The sequence below is a fragment of the Cervus canadensis genome, chromosome 13 (genome assembly GCF_019320065.1).
Source record: "Cervus canadensis isolate Bull #8, Minnesota chromosome 13, ASM1932006v1, whole genome shotgun sequence".
NCBI lineage: Eukaryota > Metazoa > Chordata > Mammalia > Artiodactyla > Cervidae > Cervus > Cervus canadensis.
This window is the reverse complement of record NC_057398.1, coordinates 13,417,128-13,440,680: the sequence shown is the minus strand read 5'-3', so window position 1 is coordinate 13,440,680 and position 23,553 is coordinate 13,417,128. Positions and strand designations below refer to the sequence as shown.

General features: G+C 36.4%; 1 protein-coding gene across 4 annotated transcripts in view; it reads left to right on the top strand.

Moving 5' to 3' along the window:
- The window catches only part of HMCN1 (hemicentin 1), a 512,408-nt gene that overhangs the window by 177,219 nt on the left and 311,636 nt on the right, over positions 1-23,553 (top strand). For all 4 annotated transcript variants that reach the window (XM_043486094.1, XM_043486095.1, XM_043486092.1 and 1 more), the window contains exons 5-6: positions 14,349-14,520; positions 17,997-18,103. In XM_043486094.1, the coding sequence (XP_043342029.1) occupies positions 14,349-14,520; positions 17,997-18,103 (279 nt within the window). The remainder of the gene's footprint in view (positions 1-14,348; positions 14,521-17,996; positions 18,104-23,553) is intronic.

Here is a 23,553-nt window from a genome sequence, read left to right as displayed (position 1 = left end):
GTCATTTATTTTTTGTTTATAAATATCTCTGATTAGTACCAGCATTGTTTACTGTGTAGATAAATTTAGAATAAAACGTTGCTCCCCAGTGACACTATCATCTACTGTGAATATATTTTGCAAGTAAAAGCTGTGGTTTCAAATCTGAGCGTTAAATCTCTAATGAACTAGTATTTCTCATTGATTTTTCATGTGCTTCAAAATATTTTATGTGCTTGAAGTACTAGATAATTAGCCTGTAATTCCATTTCTCTACCCTGTGACTGCTGAGAGAAACACTGTGGTCATTTTTCTTGCCAATATTCTTTCCTACTCATGTTCGGGCCAAGACATTTGATTTCTTACTGAATCATAAAGCTATATTTTTAAAATTATTTTGAAATCAAAGATGCTGACTTCAGTATATTTAACTCCAGAAGTTGGTACAGATTGTGTGACTAATTACCATAAAAATTATGGCTGAGAAATGAGAAAGGTGTAGTCACTCATAATTTTCCATTTACAAAACAAGGTTTTAGAAAATAACCAAAGATGAATGTGGTATTTTTAATAAACCATGGTCTATTTCCAACTATTTCTTTAGTGGTCTGGAAATTCACAATGCTAAGTTCGACCAGGCACATCCCTACATAACTACTGGAAAAACCATAGCTTTGACTATATGGGCCTTTGTCAGCAAAGTGATGCTATGAACTCTGTCTAATTTGTTTTATATTCCCAAATATTTACCTGATGGGTGAGTACAGAGCAAGTGTTTATAAATATGTATTTGAATAAGGAAACTAAATGTGTAGTATAATCCTAATTAGGTAAATAAGTGTGTATAAGAAACATATGCACAAATGCACAGATATAGAAAGAAATGTAAAAATATTGAAGAGTGATTATTTGTAGGTAGTACAGAAATGGGTATTCCTTTCTCCTTATGTGATTGTCTCTTTTCCATTTTTTTTACATAGCATGTATTACTGTTATAAAAACTTTTAATATATGATTTGAAAATAAAAATATAATATTAAATAGTTTATCTAATTCATATGTTTACCTAAAACAAGTAGACTGCCAGATACTTCTCCAGCAAAGATGAGTTTGAATCAGCAGAGAACTGCAATTCGGGGACCGCAGCCAATGCAAGGCCATAGGCAAGTCCCCCAAAGGAGAACACTTCTGTAGAGATGAAAAGGAAGGAGGGAGGGCTGTAATAAACAAAGAGTCTGTGGCTTTTCATTGGCTGAGTTCTTGCCAGTAAAGATGCAGTCTTTCTCCTTCCACAGAGTGTAAGATCACCTCCATCTTGTCTCTGTTTAATTGAGTTTTCTGTTTATTAACTTGCTTCCTGTATTAGATACAGACACAGCGGGATCGTAAGGACTGATTCTTCAAAACTATGGGTCAAACAATTTTGTTGTTATTTAATTGATAGAGAAACCAGGATTCTTCTCATTGTTCCAGTATGTAAATCAGTTTGATAGTCATGAACAGAACAGTTTTATAGTCACTTTGCTGTAGTGTAGGAATCTAAAACTAATGAGTTTACCTACTCATCAGATTTATTTGTTTATTAATGTCAAGTGTCCGTCTCTCAGCCGTGTCCGACTCTTTGTGACCCCATGGACTGTAGCCCACCAGGCTCCTCTCTCCATGGAATTATCTAGGCAGGAATACTAGAGTGGGTCATCATTCCCTTCTCTAGGGGATCTTCCCAACCCAGGGATTAAACCCAAGTCTCCTGCACTGCAGGTGGATTCTTCACTGTCTGAGTCACCAGGGATAGGTGCACATAATTTGAGTTTTTTCCTCATTCTTTATAATTGGTATAACATCGTAGGATGCGTAGGAGATTTGAAATATACGTTCATGTTGTTTTAGTTTTCTCTCTTTTTTTTTAGTAGTTTTTGCCTTCCATGTAATGACTCTTGAGTGGCTTCCCAGGTAGCTCAGTGGTAAAGAACCTGCCTGCCAGTGCAGGGGACATGGGTTAGATCTCTGGGTCAGAAAAATCCCCTGGAGGAGGAAATGACAACTCACTCCAGTATTCTTGCCTGGAAAATCCCGTGGACAGAGGAGCCCAGTGGGTTACAGTTCATGGGGTTGCAAAGAGTGGGCCGTGGTGACTCTTGAACCCTACTTTCCTTTGGTGTTTCTGGTCATGGTTTAAAAAGATTATCATTCTTCTTATTTCTCAAGCCATAAGTCTGAGAGTCATTCCAGACTTTCCTTCTTTTTCATGTCCACATTAAATTGCCACCAAGGTAACGTTGAATCTAAGGTGTCTTTGGCTTTTGTTTTCTCTTCTTCCTTCCCTCTATCATTGGTGTTCCATTATTTTCATCCTGGTTTATTTTAACTGCCACATTGCTGATCCCATTGAAGAGTGCTACATGTCTTCCTTGTGGATATGTAGCATTAGTTCATTGTAGAGATTTTGTAGAACCTAGTGGCAATTGCTTAAAATGGTCCCTGTCATTTACTTAATAATCAGTCCATGAATGTGATATGTTTGCTATGTATACCCTTTACCAAGCAAGGGCAATAGTGAAACTCACTATTGACTGGTCTTCGAGCAGCTTTAAAAAAAAAAAAAAATCTGACATTGATGGTTGCCATTTGAATGGTGTCATAAGTGGGCAAGAAAGTTGTAATTAATGTATCCTCCAGAAAAATGGGAATGGAGGCAGAGTGAAAGTTTTGAAAACTTTTGTTACAGTGAAAGTAGCAAAGTTTAAGTTTGCCTATGTCCTTTTGTGTGAATCCCTTCCAAGGTACTGGGAAATGAAAGTGTTCACAGAGTTAAAAATTGTGGCTTGGGGGCATTTGCAAAAGTAAGGTATTTAAACTGTGATTGGTTAAGACCATGTCTCCTTCCACTTCAGCTGCCTCCCCCCGCCAACATACACACATGTGTCCTGTGTCTCGTGACATTGGGGTGATCTTGGCTATCTTTTTCTTTGGGCTATAGCTCTAGCAATACTTCAAGTATGCCATGTATGAAGTTGAAATTTTTAAAGTATCTCAGATAATAAAATTTTTTTGGATAACTGATATGAGAGAAAAGACTGTCTTTCTAGTCTCTCTACATAAAATATTACATTTTTTGGTCATGGGAACAGACATGCAAAGAGTATGCAGCCAAAGATGCAAGGGGGGAAATATCATAGCCTCCTGACAGTTAACAATAGCAAATTTTATATTAATGTATTTATTTTGGGAATTTACAGTATTTGTCAGTTTTTAATAATTTGAAAGTTATGTGAACTATTTTTGTTATTGCACATGTATTTTTCTTAAAGAGGGCCCTCAAGTTGTACAAGCGTTCAGCTCACAGAACCTATGTCTTTTACTAAATAGGAGGTCTCTGGAGAAACATTTATGATTTATTATCTTTTGTTGAGGTATCTCTCACTGCTCTATAGTAAAGACCCAGGACTGTCCCCCTGCTCTAAAAGCATGGATTTACTAGTAATGGAACAGAGTGGCTATATTATCCTAGTTTATGATAGCAAATGTCAAATGCCTTTACTCTGGTTATTTGAATCTGATTTTATAAACTATTATAGGCAGGGCAAATACCTTTTTACCCTGTGGATTTAATACAGAACCTAGTTTTTTTTTTAGTGTTTATAAACTTAATATAAAATCTCATTTCAGGTCATTAATCCCTTTCATTTTTTCCTTTAGTGTAATAAACTGTGATAATTAGATTTAAAGTAAATATAATTGTATTTACTCTAAAGACCTTAATAGGTTACTCATTTTTTTCCTCCTCCTTCACTACCCCTGCCCAATATTCAAAATATCCGCCTGCCTCTGTATCACCTTTATTTTATTTCTTTTTTTTTTCATGTTAAGTTACTTAAAAAAAAAAGTTTTATTTTGTATTGGATTGTAGTCAATTAACAAATGTGATGGATTCAGGTGAACAGCGAAGGGACTCAGCCATTCATATACATGAATCCATTCTTCCCCAAACTCCTCTCCCATCCAGGCTACCACATGCCATTGAGCAGAGTTCCGTGTACTATACAGTAGGTCCTTATTGGTTATCTATTTTAAATTCCGCAGTGTGTACATGTCCATCCTAAACTCCCTAAGTATCCCTTCCCACCCCTCCCCTTCCCCTTCACTTTGCAATCTCTTCTTTTTTAGACATGAAGATTACCTTTTGATATGTGGATGGGCCAGACTTTCTCTGACTTAATCCATTGCTTTCATTTGCTTCCCAAATTTTGATTCTTGATTTACTTTTCTCTTTCCCGCTTGGGAGCTGCTAAGATTTGTACAGTTGATTTCAACCACCATCTCTAGTGATGATTTACTTGCAGGTGCTAATAAAAAGTTTTACTGTAATTTAGAAGGGAGACTGAAGATAACTTGGCAAGTACTGAGTATTCACCTATATTATTTCAAACAGTACCAGTAAAACCCAGGCTGTTATATAAATTTAAGTGTTCTTGCTATAGATTACAGGAAATCTGGAAAGAGTTAGTATTGCTGAGGTTTTTGTGCATGGTGCCAGATGTTGAAAGCTGCATAGTATTGAAGTTTTCCCACTCCTATAAAGCTTTCCCAATAATTTTAGTCCACACAGATGGCTCCTCTTCTTGACTGCCTGAGGCATACATTGTTACTAACATTTATTCCTTATGGGGCCTCTGAAATAGCTGGACCTTTAAAATCTTCCAATTGATCGCCTCATCAAATGCACTTAAAGTTATATTATGTGACATTTGAATATATGCTTTTTCTTAAAGCTTCTTGTTTTTGAGTATGTTATTAGTTCTTAGGAAGCTAATTGGAAACATGGAAAGTATGATGAGATCTAGATAACTTCACTTTAAAATCTACCTATAATCAGAACAGAGATACACAAAAGGTTCCTTTTAGTGACTGAAAGACCCAGGGGACAGAGAAACTTGCCTGTAACTGAATGTGCTAAAATCTCTAGATAATATGTCAACCAGAATGGATGGGTGCAGATCAACGTAGAAACAGGGAGACAGCTAAGCCATTATGAGAAATGTTTGCAGTGCCCATCCAAGTTCTGTCTAAAAATGAGGGAGCCTCCGCTCTCTGAGTTAGGGTTCACTTGGTCCTATATGGTTCTGATTAGTGATGAAAGAGCTGTAGTCTCTAGACTGTGAGATTTTCCCATCTCATTGGTAAGAACACATCAGTTGTGAGATTAACTTGATCAACCAAATGCTATCCCTGTTTAATGTATCTGAATTACTTCCTCTGTCTTATTCCCAAACCCAGCAAACACAGGACAGCACAGTGGAGTTACATATTAAGTATGTGTAGGCGTGCATCTTAGACAAGGACATAATTTGAAATTTGCATATAATAAAAATTATGCTTGAAATCTTTTGAATTAATTTTGAATTAGTAGGATTTAGGCTTAGAAACCCAAAATTCAGTTCTTTCTTTTTCAGCCTCCTATAGCTCCCTTTCTTCCTCCTTTCCCTCCTTACTTCTCTCCCTCTCTTTTTCCTCTATCTCCCCTCCCCCTCTCCTCCTTCCTGCCTTTTTTCTCTCCTTTTCCTTCACTCCCCTTCTATTTTTTTCTCTCTATTTTTTTTCCCTTGGGCTGGTTAGAATCTGAGGTTTCTTTCAATGGTAGGAATAAGAGGCAATGGGCACCCAAAGAACTTCACCCTCTATGACATTACAGTGGTTGAGAGCATATGATTTTGACTTGTATGCTTTTTTGGAATTATACATACTAGCAACATGTTATATACTATTATATTTAAATACAGAATATAGAGAAATTGAATGAGGTAAAATTTATAAAGTTCTTAGCATGGGGCTTACATGAAAGTGCTATTTAAGTGGCAGCCATCAAAATAACCATTCAGTTATGATTTGGATTCTGGAATCATAAAGTGTATATTGTGATGTGTGTAGCTATTGATTCACTTGTGCATTGTGAAAGGACTCTCCCCATCTAGTTAATTATCACGTCTACTGCGTCCTGTGTTTCTCTCTCTCTTTTTTCTCTCTCTCTTTTTTTTTTTTGGTAAAAACATTTAAGTTCTAGTCTCTTAGTAAATTTCAGTTATGCTATACAATGTTATCAGCACAATATTTATGTGGAATCTACCAAAAAAAATTCCAGCTCATAGAAACACAGAATGGAAAAGTAGTTGCCAGGGGATCGATGGTTAGGAAAAGAGAGCCTGGTAAAAGGGTCCCAGCTTTCAGCTGTAAGATGAATAAGGTCTGAGGATCTGGTGTATAATAGTCAATGCTTTATGTTTTCGTTATTTTAAATAATGCATATTTCTGGCAAGAGAAATTTCCCCAGTCATTTATAGCGTGTTGAGTTTGTGACACACAGGAATTTTATGAAGATAAATTAATGAAATATACTTTGACACTTCAGAACAGCAGGAATGATTTCACCCTTCAAAAATGTATGAAGTGTGCTTTTATTTTTTCAGCTGTTGCACATTAGAGAACTTCCATCATGTTGAAGGTGTGGTAGTTTTATGCACGTTTTAGGTGTTCATAGAGTTGAAGTGGAGGGTCATTTTTGTCATCAACCCTCTGTAGTTCCCCCGTTGAACCCAGATTTTCTAAGGCAATTCTGATTTCTAAGCCTTTTCCCTGTCCCCTCCCTATTGAGCCTTCCCACCCCTGTCCCACCCCTCTAGGTCATCACAGAGCACCAGGCTGAGCTCCGGTGGTATATAGCAACTCCATACTAGCTATCTATTTGCCATACGGTAGAATCCCAGGCATAGTGGAGCCTGGGGGGCTGCCGTCTCTGGGGTCGCAGAGTCAGACACGACTGAAGTGACTTCGCAGCAGCAGCAGCATGTATGTGTCAGTACTACACTCTCAATTCGTCCCACACTCTTCTCCTGCTGTGTTCACGAGTCTGTTCTCTATGTCTGTGTCTCTATTCGTATCTTGCAGATAGTTTGATCAGTACCATTTTTCTACATTCCATATAAGTGTGTTAGTATATGACAGTTGTCTCTTTCTCTCTGACTTATTTCAGTCTGTATAACAGACTCTCTGCTCATCCACCTCAGTTCAACTTATTCGAATTTGTTCCTTTTAATGGCTGAGTAATATTCCATTGTACATAATGTACCACACCTTTCCTTATCTGTTCATCTGTTGATGGACATCTAGGTTGCTGAGCCATTGTGTACTGATGGACATCTAGGTTTCTGGGCCGTTGTGCATTAACATCTAAGTTTATTATGGCAGAATGATGTATTTCCTTGTTCGTGTAAGTCCATGGTTGGGAAAGGGCTTTGAGGGGAGCCTCATGACTTTAAATTCCATTATATCGCCAATCTTGGGTTTCTCCTGTGACTCAGAGGTAAAGAATCTGCCTGCAGTGTAGAAGACGTGGGTTTGTTCCCTGGATTGGGAAGATTCCCCTGGAGGACGGCATAGCAACCCATTGCAGTATTCTTGCCTGGATAATACCATGGATAAAGGAGTCTGATGGGCTACAGTCCATAGGGTTGTAAAGAATCAGACACAACAAATGCAGAGGCAACCTGTTGAATGGGAGAAGTTAGAATAGTTGCATAGCATATGTTTGATGAGGGATTAATATTCAAAACAACTCAATAGCAAAAAACCCCAATCAGTTAAAAGTGAGTAAATATATGAATAACTATTTTTCCAAATAGGACATTCAGATGGCCAACAAGTACATGAAAAGATGCTCAATATCACTAATCATCAGGGAAATGCAAATCAAAATCACAACCTCACACTGGTTAGAATGGCCATTACCAAAAAAGACAAGAAATGACAAGTTGTTGGCAAAGAGGTAAAGCAAAACGAACCCTTGTATACTGTTGGTAGGGATGTAAATTGGTACAACTGCTATATAAAAGAGTATGACGCTTCCCCTCCAAGTTAAAAAGGATCTTGAAAAATGGAAGTTAATCACTCAGTTGAGTCTGAACTTTTGTGACCCCATGGACTGTAGCCCATCAGGCTTCTCCATCCATGGACTTTTCCAGGCAAGGATATAGGACGGATTGCCATTCCCTTCTCCACAGAATCTTCCTGACCCAGAAGTCAAACCCGTGTCTCCTGTGTATCCTCCATTGCAGGCAGATTCTTTATCGTCTGAGCTACCAGGGAAAACCCCCAAATGATCTCATGATCAAGCAGTTCCACTTCTGGGTGTTTATCTGAATAAAACAAAAGTATTAACTCAAAAAACATATTTACTTCATGTTCATTGCAGCACTGTTTACAATCGCCAATATATGGAGGCAGCCTAAGTGCCCATCTATAAATGAATGATGAAAATGTGGTATATTTACATATACATATTGGGATATTATTCAGCCATAAAAAGAAGGCAATCTTGTCATGTTTGACAACTGGGATGGACCTTGAGGGCATTATGCTAAGTGAAATAAGTCAGACAGAAAAAGACAAATATGGTATGATTTCACTTATGTGTAGAATCTAAAACAAAAACAAAATAAAACTAAACCAGTAATATATAGAGAACAGAAGGTGGGGATTTGGTGGGGTGGGCGAAATGGGTTAAAGGGGTTCAAAAGGTACAGACGTCTAGTTATAAAATCAGTTAAGTCCTGGGAATGTAATGTAGAGCCTATTAGCTATAGTTAATATATTGTATAGTTGGAAGTTCCTAAGAGAGCAACTCCTGAGAGCTCTCATCCCAGGAGAAAAAAATGGCAACTATGTGTGGTGATATATGTTAGTTAGACCTATTGTGAGAATCATTTTGCAATATATTCACATATTGAATCATTATACTGTACACCTGAAATGAATTTAATGTTATATGTCAATCATTCTGATTAAAAAAAGAAAAAAAATTTCTTCCAAAGTTTTTGTCAAATTCTCTCCTTGAAGATGTATGCAAAGTTGATTTCACTTCATTTCTACTTAATGCTATGTATCATGTTTTATAATACTTAATAATGTAGGCTAGTTTTGTGTTTTGCAGTAATATTTGCATTTCCTTCCTGAGTAAAATAGAAATAGGAACTGTTTTTAAGTATTAATTATTATGTAGGATGCAAAATATTTATACTAGCAGAGTGTCTTCAAGGACTCAGGGGCTTTAGAAAAAGTAACTACTGCACCAGAATCAGTGTGGTTAGGTGTTTGAAAGGTACAAGAACTCACATATTAGTTTCCCTCATTTGTAAAGTAAAGGAGCTGGGTTAGATGTTCTCAAAGGCCTTTTGAGATTTAAACTGCTAAAAATCATTAGAGACTGTTTTTACGTTAAAACTTAATGCACAGTGCCTCAGTGGTTTGAAACACTAAACCAATGGTTTAGTAAAAATGTACTCATTCAAGGGATCTCACATTATTCTAGTTCACTTCTTTTTATTGTTACTATCTAAGGTCCTTTCCAATCTCATGAGAACATTTCTCATGGTTAGACAAAGTTTTGTTTCTTTTTCCTTATATGTGGCAACATTAGAGGCCAGAAACCTCACTTTTGGTGATTGTGTGGCTTGTAGGAATCTGCTTTTATTCACATGTTGGTGATATCTGTATTTTCTTTTTTTTTTTTAATTTTTATTTATTTATTTATTTTTATTAGTTAGAGGCTAATTACTTCACAACATTTCAGTGGGTTTTGTCATACATTGATATGAATCAGCCATAGATTTACACGTATTCCCCATCCCGATCCCCCCTCCCACCTGTATTTTCTAATAAAGTGGGTTGCATCTGTCTTCAATTTGATTTTTTTCCTATAATTGTATAAAAAAGTGATTTGAGACTTGTGACAGAAGTCTGCACTGTATCTTTCCCAACCAGTAATATCATGATACATGGTAATCTCTTTGTGAAAGCCTCATAAATGTTGATAAATTGGAAACAGTATTAAGAATAAACCAAAAGCCCACTTATATTTCCTACCATTTAAATGCAGTTCCTGTATGAAAAGGCAACTAAATCAGAAAGTTTTCCATTTTCGCAGGAATGCCTAGAACTTAGTCCTTTTCATCCATAACTAACACAATAGTATAATTTTCCAGTGGTATATCATAACCTTTTACATTCATTTCAAAGGACAGATGTATTTGAGGAGTCATGCAGAATATACATTTAAAGAAAGGTGTACTATATTAAAAATTGATTTCACTTTTATTTCTGCTCAACACTATTGCATTTCATTGTTGAACTTCAGATACTAAAATATCTTTGTTTTCTAATTCTTTTCTTTCTTATTTTGAGAATTATTTATGACCACATTTTGTGTCTTGTCCTTAAAACAAATGTTCATTCCATTTATCTGATTTCTCTTGTCTTTGCCTTCTTTAGTCTCTAAGTCAGACATTATTCTCAAAGTTATTTATCACCAGTAAAATTTATCAAGTGCTTTCTCAGAGAGTAAATCAGTTCTTTGCATTCCTTTGAGTTAGGCGGCCATGATCCATGTTGAAGACATAAAAATGTCAACACTGACTTTTAAAATATGTGTTCTATTTATGGTCAAATATTAGCAATAATCAGTCTCTGGTTTCTATAGCTACATGGACCAATTTGATTGGCAGAATGATTCATATCTTCCTGTTCATGCATGATAGATCACTCCGAACCCATTTTTCAAAATATGGCATCTGCTTCTTTAGGTAATGATATCGATACATACCTATCTCATATGTAAAATCCCAGGTGCTTTATATGGTTAACATCTGAGGAAATATATCATTTGATTTATGCAGTAATTAACTGTAATAGACTTGTTTTTTTGTGCTCAGTTAGTTGATGATACCACTACAAGCTTTTCTTTGTAAAATACTTCTGTTCAAAGTATTACTTTTCTGCTTAAAGCAGGAATTCCTTCGGAAACTTTTCACTTATGTCGTTAGGATAGAATCCGATTGTCATAGCTTGACTTTGTGACCATACATACACTGCCCCTGACATAAGCTTCCAACCTCATCTGCTTCTTGCTTTTCTGAACACTTAACTGTAGCCAGTTAGATGCACTCATGTTCCCAACATATGAGCACTTCTGTCTCTGTATGTTTTTCAGAACTTCTCTTCTACCTGGAATGACTTTGTGTCTGTTTTTCATTTATAGAAATCTTGTCTTTCAGGGATACATTTTTTTCTCACTTTGCCCATGAAGTCATTATTGAAATTTTCAATTAGGGGAAGGGAAGGGAAGGGAATTCAGTTGGAGATGGAGGAAAACATTTGACTATCCAGTATGTGGCAAGTACTATGATGGGCAGTTTACATACGTTATTTCAACAAAGGCTTCCTGTTTTATGAGTTCCTTTCTTTTATTTAAGAAGTTCAGTTTAGTTGCTCAGTCATGTCCAACTCTTTGCAACCCTGTGGACTGAAGCATGCCAGCCTTCCCTGTCCATCACCAACTCCCAGAGCTTGCTCAAACTCATGTCCATCAGGTTGGTGATGACATCCAACCATCTCATCCTCTGGCATTCCCTTCTTCTCATCTCCTGCCTTCAACCTTTCCCAGCATCAGGGTCTTTTCTAGTGAGTCCGTTCTTCACATCAGGTGGTCAAAGTATTGGAACTTCAGCATCAGTCCTTCCAATGAATATTCAGGACTGATTTCCTTTAGGGTTGACTGGTTTGATCTCCTTGAAATCCAAGCGACTCTCACGAGTCTTCTCTAACACCACAGTTCAAAAGCATCAGTTCTTTGGCGCTCAGCTTTCTTTATGGTCTGGCTCTCACATCCATACATGACTACTGGAAAAACCATAGCTTTGACTATGTGGTCCTTTGTTGGCAAAGTAATGTCTCTGCTTTTTAAAATACTGTCTAAGTTGGTCATTGCTTTTCTTCCAGGGAGCAAGCGTCTTTAAATTTCGTGGCTGCAGTCACCAATCTGCAGTGATTTTGGTGCCCAAGAAAATAAAGTCTCTCACTGTTTCCCCATCTATTTGCCGTGAAGTGATGGGACCAGATGCCATGATGTTTGTTTTTGAATGTTGAGTTTTAAGCCAGCTTTTTCACTCTCCTCTTTCACTTTCATCAAGAGGCTCTTGGTTCCTCTTCTCTTTCTGCCACGAGAGTGTCATCTGCATATCTGTGGTTATTGATATTTCTCCTGGAAATCTTGATCCCAGCTTGTGCTTCCTCTAGTCCAGCATTTCCTTCTCTTGTGGTTCAGATGGTAAAGAGTCTGCCTGCAGTGCGGGAGACCTCGGTTCAATCCCTGGGTTGGGATGATCCCCTGGAGAAGGAAATGGCAACCCACTCCAGTATTCTTGCCTGGAAAATTCCATGGATGGAGGAGCCTGGTGGGCTACAGTCCTTGGGGTCACAAAGAGTTGGACATGACTGAGCAACTCCATTTTCATCAATTTCATTCATGTTCATCAATTTCATTCACTTTCATCAGTACTCAGTACCTACAAGAGTTCTTTGAACAATGAACATTTATTTAATGAATAAACACAATTGCCTCACACTGTTAATTTTATGATAATGTCTTAGCCACTTTCCTCATTCTTGGGGACAAAAAAAAAGATGGGGATCCTTTTGACAGAGATTGAAATTATTACACAATACTTTTGTTTGATTCATTGATTTGTGACTACCATTATTGAAATTTTAAAAATACTGTTGTTTGAGTAGCTTGGTGTAGCTTAATACCCAGTGCTGTTCAGTGTTTAGTGAGTAATTATGAGGGAAATTATTCATGATGGAATACCGTCTTGAAGGATAAATGAACTAGAGGAAGATCTTAGGTGGATTAAAGCTTAATATGATCTAGGAGTAATGGTAGTAATTTCAGCTAAGCAGTACCTGTCCAGACATGCCCTGTAAAATGAGGAATTGTATTTGCTGTTGCGGAGCATTTCTGTGGACTAGAAGGCTTCCTTCAAGAGCACACCACTTAACTTGGTTCTAACCTGAAGTATTTTTCCACCTTAAAAAACATAATGATTATTTTTCCCATTATTTTTTGTTATTTTTTATTTTATCATAAAAATGAATGTTTTGCTGGCATTGCAATTATTTTTCAATAATTAATATACTATAGTGTACTCTATTACAGTAATTCAGTACTCGATATATTGAAATTGGATTTGATAATTTGCTAATTGTCTTTTATTAATTGAACTTTGAAAAAAAAACTGAGAAAGAAAGAATAGAGGGAAGAAGAATCTCAGTATTGCCATTACCTAGTTTTCTGCAGATTCTTTTCATTTCTGTTGAGAAGTGGAACTGTCTGTAGTACCTATGCATGTAATATCTTGCACAAGTAGTTTTTGGACACTGTAATCTCATTTTGAATATATTACTCCAAGATATAAAATTTGAAATTTTTTTTTTTTGGTAAAATTTGAAATTTGAGCATGGGTTAAACTAATGTTTTATTCTGAACCTGCTATAATAAGTGGATACAGGGAGAGTTAGGCTTTAAAAAAAATATAGCAGTGTATACATGTCAGTTCCAAACTCTCATCTGTCCCTTCCCCTTTTCCCGCTGCCCCCAGGTAGCCATAAATTCATTCTCTAAGTATGTAAATATCTTTCTGTTTTATAAATAAATTCATTTTATCATTTTTTTGGAGATTCCACTATAAATTATATCATATGATATTTGTCTTTCTCTGACTTACTTCACTTAGTATGATAATCTCCATGTCCATCCATGTTGCTGCAAATGGTATTATTTCATTCTTTTTTATGGCTGTGTTTTTACCACATCTTCTGTTGATGGACATTTTCATGTCTTAGCTATTGTAAATAATGGTGCATTTAACATTGGGGTATGTCTATCCTTTCAAACCATGTTTTTCTCTGGATATATACCCAGGAGTGGGATTGTTTTTAAGAAACCTCCATACTGTTCTCCATAGTGGCTGTACCAATTTACATTCCCACCAACAGTGTAGGAGGGTTCGCTTTTCTCCACATCCACTCCAGCATTAATTGTTTATAGATTTTTTTGATGATGGCCATTTTGACTGGTGTGAGGTGATATCTCATTGTGGTTTTGATTTGTATTTCTCAAATAGTTAGCATTGTTGAGCATGTGCCTCTTTTCATGTGCCTCTCGGCCATCTGTATGTCTTCTTTGCAAAAATGTTTATTCAGGTATTTTGTGCATTTTCCAATTGGGTTATTTATTTATTTATTTTTATATATTGAGCTGCACGAGCTGTTTGAAACTTTTGGAGACTAATCCTCTGGGGAGTACATTTTTCCTGTTCTGTGGATTGAGAAAGTTTGTCTTGACTGTGATTGAAATAAGCCTCACACAGTACAGAAAGCGACCATGTCATTTCATTAAGCAAATCAGCTACTGCTTCAGCAATTCCAGGTGGTATAAAGCTGTAAATATTTTGATATCACTCATATTTCTCTTTTTCTTATAGGTTTTAAAATGGGTGGAAGAAGCAGTGCAGGCTTCCAAGGTTCACCTCTTATCAACAGATCATTTGGAACAGGCTGTAAATACTTGGAAAATTCCCTTTGATCCCAGTCTAAAAGAGGTTACTGTGTCTCTGAGTGGCCCTTCTCCAATGATTGAAATTCGCAATCCTTTAGGTGAGATATGTGGAATATTCATATTAAAAATATTTAAAAATATAGAATATGAAAAAAAAATAGAAAAACCATGAAAGGTAAAAGATTTTTAACACACTTACTTGTTCAAATTAGTGATAACTTTATGAATAAATTCAACCAACTCAGAAGTGACTGGAGAAGATGTTTAAAAATTAAAACTGAGTATTTTTAGTCATAACTATCATTGAGTTAACATGAGATTCAAAAAACTGAAACTCTTAATAATTTAAACAGATGGCATTTACTAACTTAATTGTAACTGAAGTCTCCAAAAAAATATTTCAGATGAACCTGAAATATTTCTTCATCTTTATATGAGGAAATACTTCACAGTAACTTATTCTGTAAAATTCAGTGTTTTGTCATTTTTACGTGAATCATATGAAAAAAGTCCTTTATTACCAAAACAACTGTCTAATTTTTTATCATAGCATTTTCTTGATAAATTTTAATTTTACAGGTTGTTCTTGTTTAGTCGCTAAGTTGTGTCCGACTTTTTGCAACCCCATGGACTGCAGTTTACCACCAGGCTTTCCTATTCTTCACTATCTACCAGGGTTTGCTCAAACTCATGTTCATTGCCTCAGTGATACTATCCCAGTGATACCATCCAACCATCTCATTCTCTGTTGCCCCCTTCTCCTCCTGCTCTCAATCTTTCCCAGCATCAGGGTCTTTTTCCAATGAGTTGGCTCTTCACATCAGGTGGCCAAAGGATAGGAGCTTCAGTGTCAGTCCTTCCAATGAAAATTCAGGGTTGATTTCCTTTAGGATCGACTTATTTGATGGTCTTGCATTCCAGTGGACTCTCAAGAATCTTCTCGAGCACCACAATTTGAAAGCATGAGTTCTTTGGTGCTCAGCCTTCTTTATGGTCCAACTCTCACATCTGTGCATATTTGCTGGAAAACCATAACTTTGTACGTACTTTTATCGTCAATGTAGGTCTCTTCTCTTCAATATGCTGTATAGGTTGTCATAGCTTTCCTTCCAAGGAGCCAACGTCTTTTAATTTCATGGCTGCAGTCACTGTCCACAGTGATTTTGGAGCCCAAGAATATAAAATCTGTCACTACTTCCACTTTTTCCCCCTCTATTTGCCATGAAGTGGACTGGATGCCATGATTTTAGTTTTTTGAATGTGAGCTTAAGCCAGTTTTTTTCATTCTTTCCTCCCACCCTCATCAGGAAACTCTTTAGCTGCTCTTCAGGAGACAGTTTCTCAGGAGACAAGTAAACTCTGCTATTCCCATCTCTTTAAGAATTTTCCAGTTTGTTGTGATCCACACAGTCAAAGGCTTTAGTGTAGTCAATGAAACAGAAGTAGATGTTTTTCTGGAATTCCCTTGCTTTCTCTGTGATCCAATGAATGTTGGCAATTTGATCTCTGTTTCCTCTGCCTGTTCTAAATCCAGCTTGTATATATGAAAGTTCTCGGTTCACGTACTATGGAAGATTAGCTTGAAAGATTTTGAGCATTACCTCGCTAGCATGTGAAATGAGCACAATTGTGCAGTAGTTTGAACATTCTTTGGCATTGCCCTTCTTTGGGATTGCAATGAAAAGTGACCTTTTCCAGTCCTGTGGCCACTGCTGAGTTTTCCAAATTTTCTGGCATATTGAGTGCAGCACTTTTACAGCATCATCTTTTAGGATTTGCAATAGCTCAGCTGGAATTCCATCATCACCACTAGCTTTGTTTGTGGTAATGCTTCCTGAGGCCCATTTGACTTCACACTCCAGGATGTCTGGCTCTAAGTGAGTGATCACACCATTGTGTTTATCCAGGTCATTAAAACCTTTTTTGTATAATTCTTCTGTGTATTCTTGCCACCTCTTCTTAATCTCTGCTGCTTCTGTTAGGTCCTTACTGTTTCTGTCTTTTATCACGCCCATCCTTGCATCAGATGTTCCCTTGTTATCTTCAGAAGCATATTGCACACCTTCTAATCTGGGAGGCTTGTCTTCCGGTGTCTTTTTGTCTTTTCATACTCTGTTGGGTTCTTGAGGCAAAAATACTGTAATGATTTATGATTCCTTCCTCCAGTGGACCACATTTTGTGAGAACTGTCCACTGTGACCCTTCGTGGATCACAGCCTTGTCGTGGCAAAGGGGCTTGTGTAATTTTACAGGAGACAGTGGTTAAAAAACATTTATATTCTCATTAGAATAATGTTTTAATTTGTTCCTTCAATAATTATATGGTATGATTCTCAGTTTTGGCTTAATTCCATCTCTGGTCGAATTTACAAGACTTAAGGTTGAATTGAATAGTAATCTTAAAAAAGAAACCTAATTTTTCTTAATATTCGTGTTTAAGAAATTTTTTAACCAATGATGTTTGCACAGTATTTTTATTCCTATTGTAGCTGAAGTATATGTTACATTTTTTAAACCTTTGTGAACATTTATAAATTGGGAAGGAGTAACTACCATTTTTACTTTATTTGAATCTTAGAAAATGACATACCTTAGAGAAAATAGCATATGAAATTTACCTCAAAGGCTCCAACCACACTTAACAATCAAATTTAAATTTATGAGCAAGCAAAACCAATCTTTTGAGACTGTTTGGTCTTGAAAATAGATTTGTTTGTAGAAATGGATTTGTCTTTTTAGGTAGCATTCTTCTAGTACCATCTATCCTATCTACACAGGAAAGATTTGTGTTGTTCATTATCTGGATTGAAAGTACCTGTAACCATTGCCTTAAGTTCTGCTACTTTAAAAATTCATTGACATTGATATTTTAAAAGTCTTTTGCAGTGATTATAAAACTTCTGATGCAAACATGGGATTCTTTTAATTGATTTGTTTGCGTAACTGCAGAAATAGTCCACACGAGAGCCAAGACTGAAGTGAATAAGTAAACTGTGGCTTAATTCCAAATTTGCTTTCCTTCCTAAGTTCCAACTGTCAGATACTGTATATTGATCTCAGTTGGAGATGATACTGTGTTACTTCATTATACTGTCTCCTCTAATTATTCCTTTGACAAGTAAAAGCTTTCTCCTGTACTTCATGGAAAACTGAGGTTTTATACTTTCTGCAAAGTTATGCCCAGGGCTCTTAATGTTAGTAATATTTTGAGTCATCTCCAAAAAGATATTTATTCTAGTTTACTGTTTTGCCATCTCTTAAGTCTAAATGTCTCTAGTGACTGTACATAACTTCTTTGTAGCCATAATAATCGTTACCTAGATTAACTTTGGAAATATGATTATCGTTTTCCATGTTACTCTGTTTTTAAGATCACATCAACATAGCAAATAGGAATCTGTTACTTCAATTACAGTGTTCAGAAATGGTAAAGTTGAGTATATTTTAGATATAAAACGATGTTTTGAGCTAGAGGTGTAAATGTCCGCCGGGTAATTTGTACTGGAAATGTACACAGCTGATATACATAGCTGAAATAAAGATCATGCTTGTAACCTCTACGTCTGTCTTTCAGGAAAGCTGATAAAAAAGGGATTTGGCCTGAATGAGCTATTAAATATTCATAACTCTGCCAAGGTGGTAAATGTTAAAGAGCCAGAGGCTGGAATATGGACAGTGAAGGTACTGTTCTTTTACAGAGTATCTGCTGTTTTATTTTGATGTTGGCATGTTTTATAAAATGTATATAATAGTTTATTTATATCTTCTCTAACGATCATGGAGAATGCTTTTGCTAAAAATCAATAGACATGTTGCATTCTTTGGAGTTGTCTTGATCATATGAATTGATAGTGTTTGGTTTTGATGACTATGAAAGGGATCAGTACCACCATAAATAGACTTAAAATGCTCAGGTAGTTTTCCTATCATCGAATCTGTAGATTGATTATATTAGCCACTGTCTGCCTCCAAAATAATCAGAGATGGAACCAGTAGACAATGATGTTTAGGGACATAGGCCCCAGTGTGGAACTGCCCTGGGTTTGAATCTCAACACCACCACTTAAAAGCTGCAATCCCTTAGAACTATAGCTTTTCTTGATTTTCTTTCCACCTCTTTAATATAGGATGGTAATAATAGTCCTTTCCTTCATAGAAGTGTTCTGAGAATTAAATGAAGATGATACAAATGAAGTATTTGACATAGTTCCTGTTACAAAATAAGCACTCAAACATTGCTGGTTATTGGTGTTTAGTAGACCTACATTCATTGTGTGCTTGAACACAAAATGGTATTTGTATCCTAGAGTCACATTAAGTAGTATATGTTCATACTAAGAAAGCATTGTATTTTGGCAATGTGGAAGAAAAAACGTGTTTGCCTTCGAAGTTCAGGATACCATAAATCTGAGATCTAGTCCTGCTGCAAATTATATGTGGGACCCTCCCTAGTAGATGCTGTGCATGGCTTGCCCATATTTCTCAGAAATTTCAGTATGCTCTGGCCTGCTTCCAACCCTAGGATCTGCATTTCTGTGTGTGTGAGAAGGTTTTTTTTTTTTTTTTAAAGATAGAACAGGAGAAGGCTGTTCAGCTAGAGAATTAAATCCCTCTAGAGCAGCTTTCAGCCCCTGCTGGAATAAGTGCCGGTGTCCACAGGGAGAGCAGGCTTAAAGGCACACCCTTCATGTGCTGCGTGTATTACTTTTCCTCTTCCGTTAGAATCCCTTGTAACTCCCAGATAAACAGTTTACTCTGGAATACTGGGACAACTCAAATGAGGATTCCGCTGGCATCGTTTACTCTTTCACTGCCTCAACTTCCCTACATGAAGAAAGAAAAGAAAATGAGATCAGTTGGCTCATTTCAAATTAGATAGCTGCTGTGAAAGTACATGGAGGTGTTATACCATAGAAATTTTGCATTCCAGTTTTTTTTAAGAAATACTTAGCTTTATAAAATTAAAGAATAAAAGTATTCACTGTAACTCCATTTAAGTCCTAGAATATCAGTGTTTCTTTTCCTCACAACTCTCAGTCTTATAAGGAAAATAAAACAGTAATATGGATATTTTAACATGAATAATATGGAATAAGGGTTTAAGTAAAAAGGCTATGTGAAATAAAATTAGTAACTTTTATTGAATGGATCACAAACAGTCCCATCTGCCTGTGTTATCCCCCAGTTCCTTGCACAAAGCAGTTGCTCAGTCCTTCCTGAGTGCATCAGATAGTCAATAATGAAGTGTTTCGCTGTTATATTTTAAATAAATGGCAGCCAAATTTGACATTACAGGTATTTTGACCAACTTGCCTCAAATATAACTAGATTGAGTCTAACTTTCTGTGACCACAGTGGAAAGGAGTATAAGAAGTTCTGAGTCTCTGTATCCTCCAAACATTTTAATTTAAGCATGTTCTAAGTCAGCAGTCTTGGGCTAGCAAGTTCACTAAGGTAATCTGTTCTTGCTCTCTGACGAGTAACATTAAGTTGTCTGTTATTGACTTTGAGATGCGTACAAGTGATACCATTCTTCTGTATAATTAGCAACTGATTGTGAAGTATTTGAACCCATTTTATAGGTGATTTGGATTGCTACCAGTGGTATTTCCTCTAATAAAACTCTTGCCTAGAAGGGGGATATTTTACACATCTGATGTTTTTCCTTGTGCCTGACACACCTATTCATTCAGTCATCCATTCAATAAACCTTTAGTGAGTGCCTGATTCTGGCCATGTTCCATGATACTTAATGGGCACTGAGTACATCTTAATTGATCATTAGAACAGAGAGTCATTGAGGATTAATCTGTGAGTGAGGAAGGAGATAAGATGATAGGAACACTGTTTAGACAAGTCTCTAAACTTGGTCTCCTGTAATTAAGAAAACAATAAAAAGATACTATCTATTATCACAGTATTTTAAATTCATATCTAATCATCATCAAAGAAGCATCTGGTCCTGATGTTACACAATATCTGATGTACAATTAGTGATATCTAAACAAAGGATGAGAATTACAATGCAAGTAAAGATAATGAACTTATTTTGCTCCTGAATGAAATACTGAAATAATGTGTCAGGTTGGCGTAAAGGCAGTTGAGCTGAATCTACCGACATAAAGATTGCTGTTGGCTTTGGATCTCCCTTTTGGATGGCTAATGAAGGATAACATTTTACATGTGTGTTTTCTCAAGAGGAGAAACGTCTGAGATTAGACAGCACATCCCTGGTGCCATCTGTCTTACGCTCTGCTACCTGGAAAGTGTCTGCTGTATCACTGGAATTACTAACAGCTTTTTTGACTGTTTCCCATAACAGTTTTAATCTCATGTGTAGAACACAGCCCATCTCTTATTTGACCTTAGCATGGTATTCAAGGAGCACCAAATTGAGCCTCAACCAGTCTTTTTGGTTATCTTCCACCATGTGCCTTTCTACTCTAATCAAATATACTTTTGCAGTGTCTCTCATCTTCTCTTACCACATTCTCTTGGTCTGTGCTTTCTCTCAAGCTGTTGTTTCTTTCTAGAATATTCTTCTTTTCTTATTTTATGTGTGATTCATAACTCCCAATAAGGCTCAGCTCAAATGGTAACACTTGTATCAAAACTTTTCTCATCCAGAATATACTCTTTTCCCTCTGGCTTTCTATTGCAATTTTTTGGCACCTCCCTTTTGCATAATTTTTCCCCATTATGTCATATTTATTTCTGTACAGGTTTTGGCTTCCAGTTTTGCTGTAGACCAGACTTTGTCACAAGTATATGCCATAGTGCCTGGGAAAGAACTATATAAATATTCCTGAATAAAGATGAATTCATTTATTATGATGATATCCAGGGAAGCAGGCAGAAACTTTGGTTTAGTTTGGATCACAGTTGATGTACTGGCACAGAACACTTTATTATGCTCATGATTTGACTATGAGCGTGGCGATTGCTTTTCTTCTGTGGTTTCCCTATGAAACCCTGGTGATTACTTTTTTGTGATTTATTCAAACACTTTCATTGAACAAAGACAATGAGTCAACTCATCCGTATAATTCACATAAGTAACCTGGATGTTTTAGGTTGCCTCTGATGCAGGTGAAAACTTGCCAAAAAGAAGTAACTGAAATGGACCCCAAGTTATTATTACAAACAAAAGAGACAGTTGTTTGAGGCCCCTAAATTCGTATCTGTAGGGAAGCTAGAAATCCTGGGTCTTATTTCTGAGAAGAAGTGTAAATTTTCCATTCGGACAGCTCAATTATACCTAGGCTATTTGAACATAACCACATAAACTCTCAGGCCAGATTGTGTGCTCTGCTCTTTAAGGGAAACTTTGTTGCAAAGACATTAAATAATTGTCAGTACCCTTTATGCTTAGTGGGTAGACACTGTTGCTATTAGTCTAGGATTATCAGTGTGATCATGGGATGTAGCTCATCCCCTGAGGTGTTTCCATTAAGTAAATTTGGATAAACTGTTCTTAGATCATCTCCCAAGTAGAGAAGGGAGTGTACCCAGCCACATGATTATATTGAGATTCTGAGACTAGCAGAAATATTTCTGGTTGTAGTTACTTTGGTTGCCAGAACCTACTAATGCATTTTCTACAGGATAAGGGTAGTTTTAGAAATGCTCAAATGGCATAAACTTGTTAAGGAATTATAGTAAACCTCAAGTCTAACAAAGGACCACACAAGTAGCATATTACGCTGGCCTCCAGTTATTCCCACCTGGTACCTCTTTTGAATAAGCAGTCAGACAACACCAGGCGTATTATTTAAATGGATTAGCTATGGCATTAATTCAGTGTTTAGGGCCAATGGAATGCTCTATAGTAGATTTTCTTCCTGGACTATTCCCCAGTTATATTTGTCTGCCAAGATCAGATTGTCAATCAAATGGAATATTTCCTTTAAAAATTATATGTACACTTTTATTTATATTTAAATGGGTATGTGTGTGTATGTATGTGTAAATATATACAGGATTTACATTTCTTTCCTTGTATCACATTTTTTAAAACAAACAATGACTAGTAAAATGATAGTATTTAAATCTAGCTGCCTTCATTATATGTTTTTGACTAGCACAACTCCTAGCCCATGTTAGCATCTCAATAAATATTTGATTAATAGTATTCTTTACTTTGTAAAGGATGGTATGTTATATAAGAGCAAATAATTTGAAAATAGATGGACATCTATTTTAATTTAAGATATACTACTTAATATATTTTTGACCTTGAAGACATTACCTAAACCTACCCATGTCTGAGAAAAATAGGGGAAAATAATACCTACTTAATATTGTCATGATTAAATTAGATGTTGGTCAATGTTTAAACAGTTCCTGACACAGTGGTAAAATTAAATTAGTTCTTCTCCAGACTGTGTATAAATAGTAAACGGTATCTATATTTTCTATCAATTCTAGATAGACATAAAGGCTTTACTTTATTTACTTTGGCTTATTTATTGTTTTATAAAACATTGAAACTCCTTAGGAGAGAGAAATTAAAGCCAACTCTAGCAATCGTATTTTAATTCATTTATAACATGACAGGCTTCACATTTAGGACCAGGATGTGTTCTCCCTGGCTTAATACAAGTTCATTCCTCACTAGTGTCACATGTTCTGTGAGGGTTGACAGGATGCTCTACTTCATATACTCAGGAGCCCAAGCCGATGGAGACATGGCCATATTTAGAACATTGTTGCTGTTCAATTGCCAAGTTGTGTCTGACTCTTTGCAACCCCAGGGACTGCAGCATGCCAGGCCTCTGTGTCCCTCACCATCTCCCGAAGTTTGCCCAAGTTCATGTCTATTGAATTGGTTCCATCCAACCATCTCATCCTCTGTTGCCGTCTTCTCCTTTTGCCTTTAATCTTTCCCAACATGTGGCCTCTTTTTAGTGGAGGAAAAGACTGGAGAATGTGCATAGAAAAAGGAAGGGATTGTGTCACTTTTAGGATGAGATAGACATTTTTGTGAGTGACAGACACACTTCACTTCCTTTGTAACCCATTGGCCAGAACTGTTATCATGGCCTCATGGTTTTCTGGAGCTGGTTCATAAATGGCTCATGGAAAGTCAGTTATATACTTTCTCCTTCCAACTCAGTGACATCCTGTTGGGA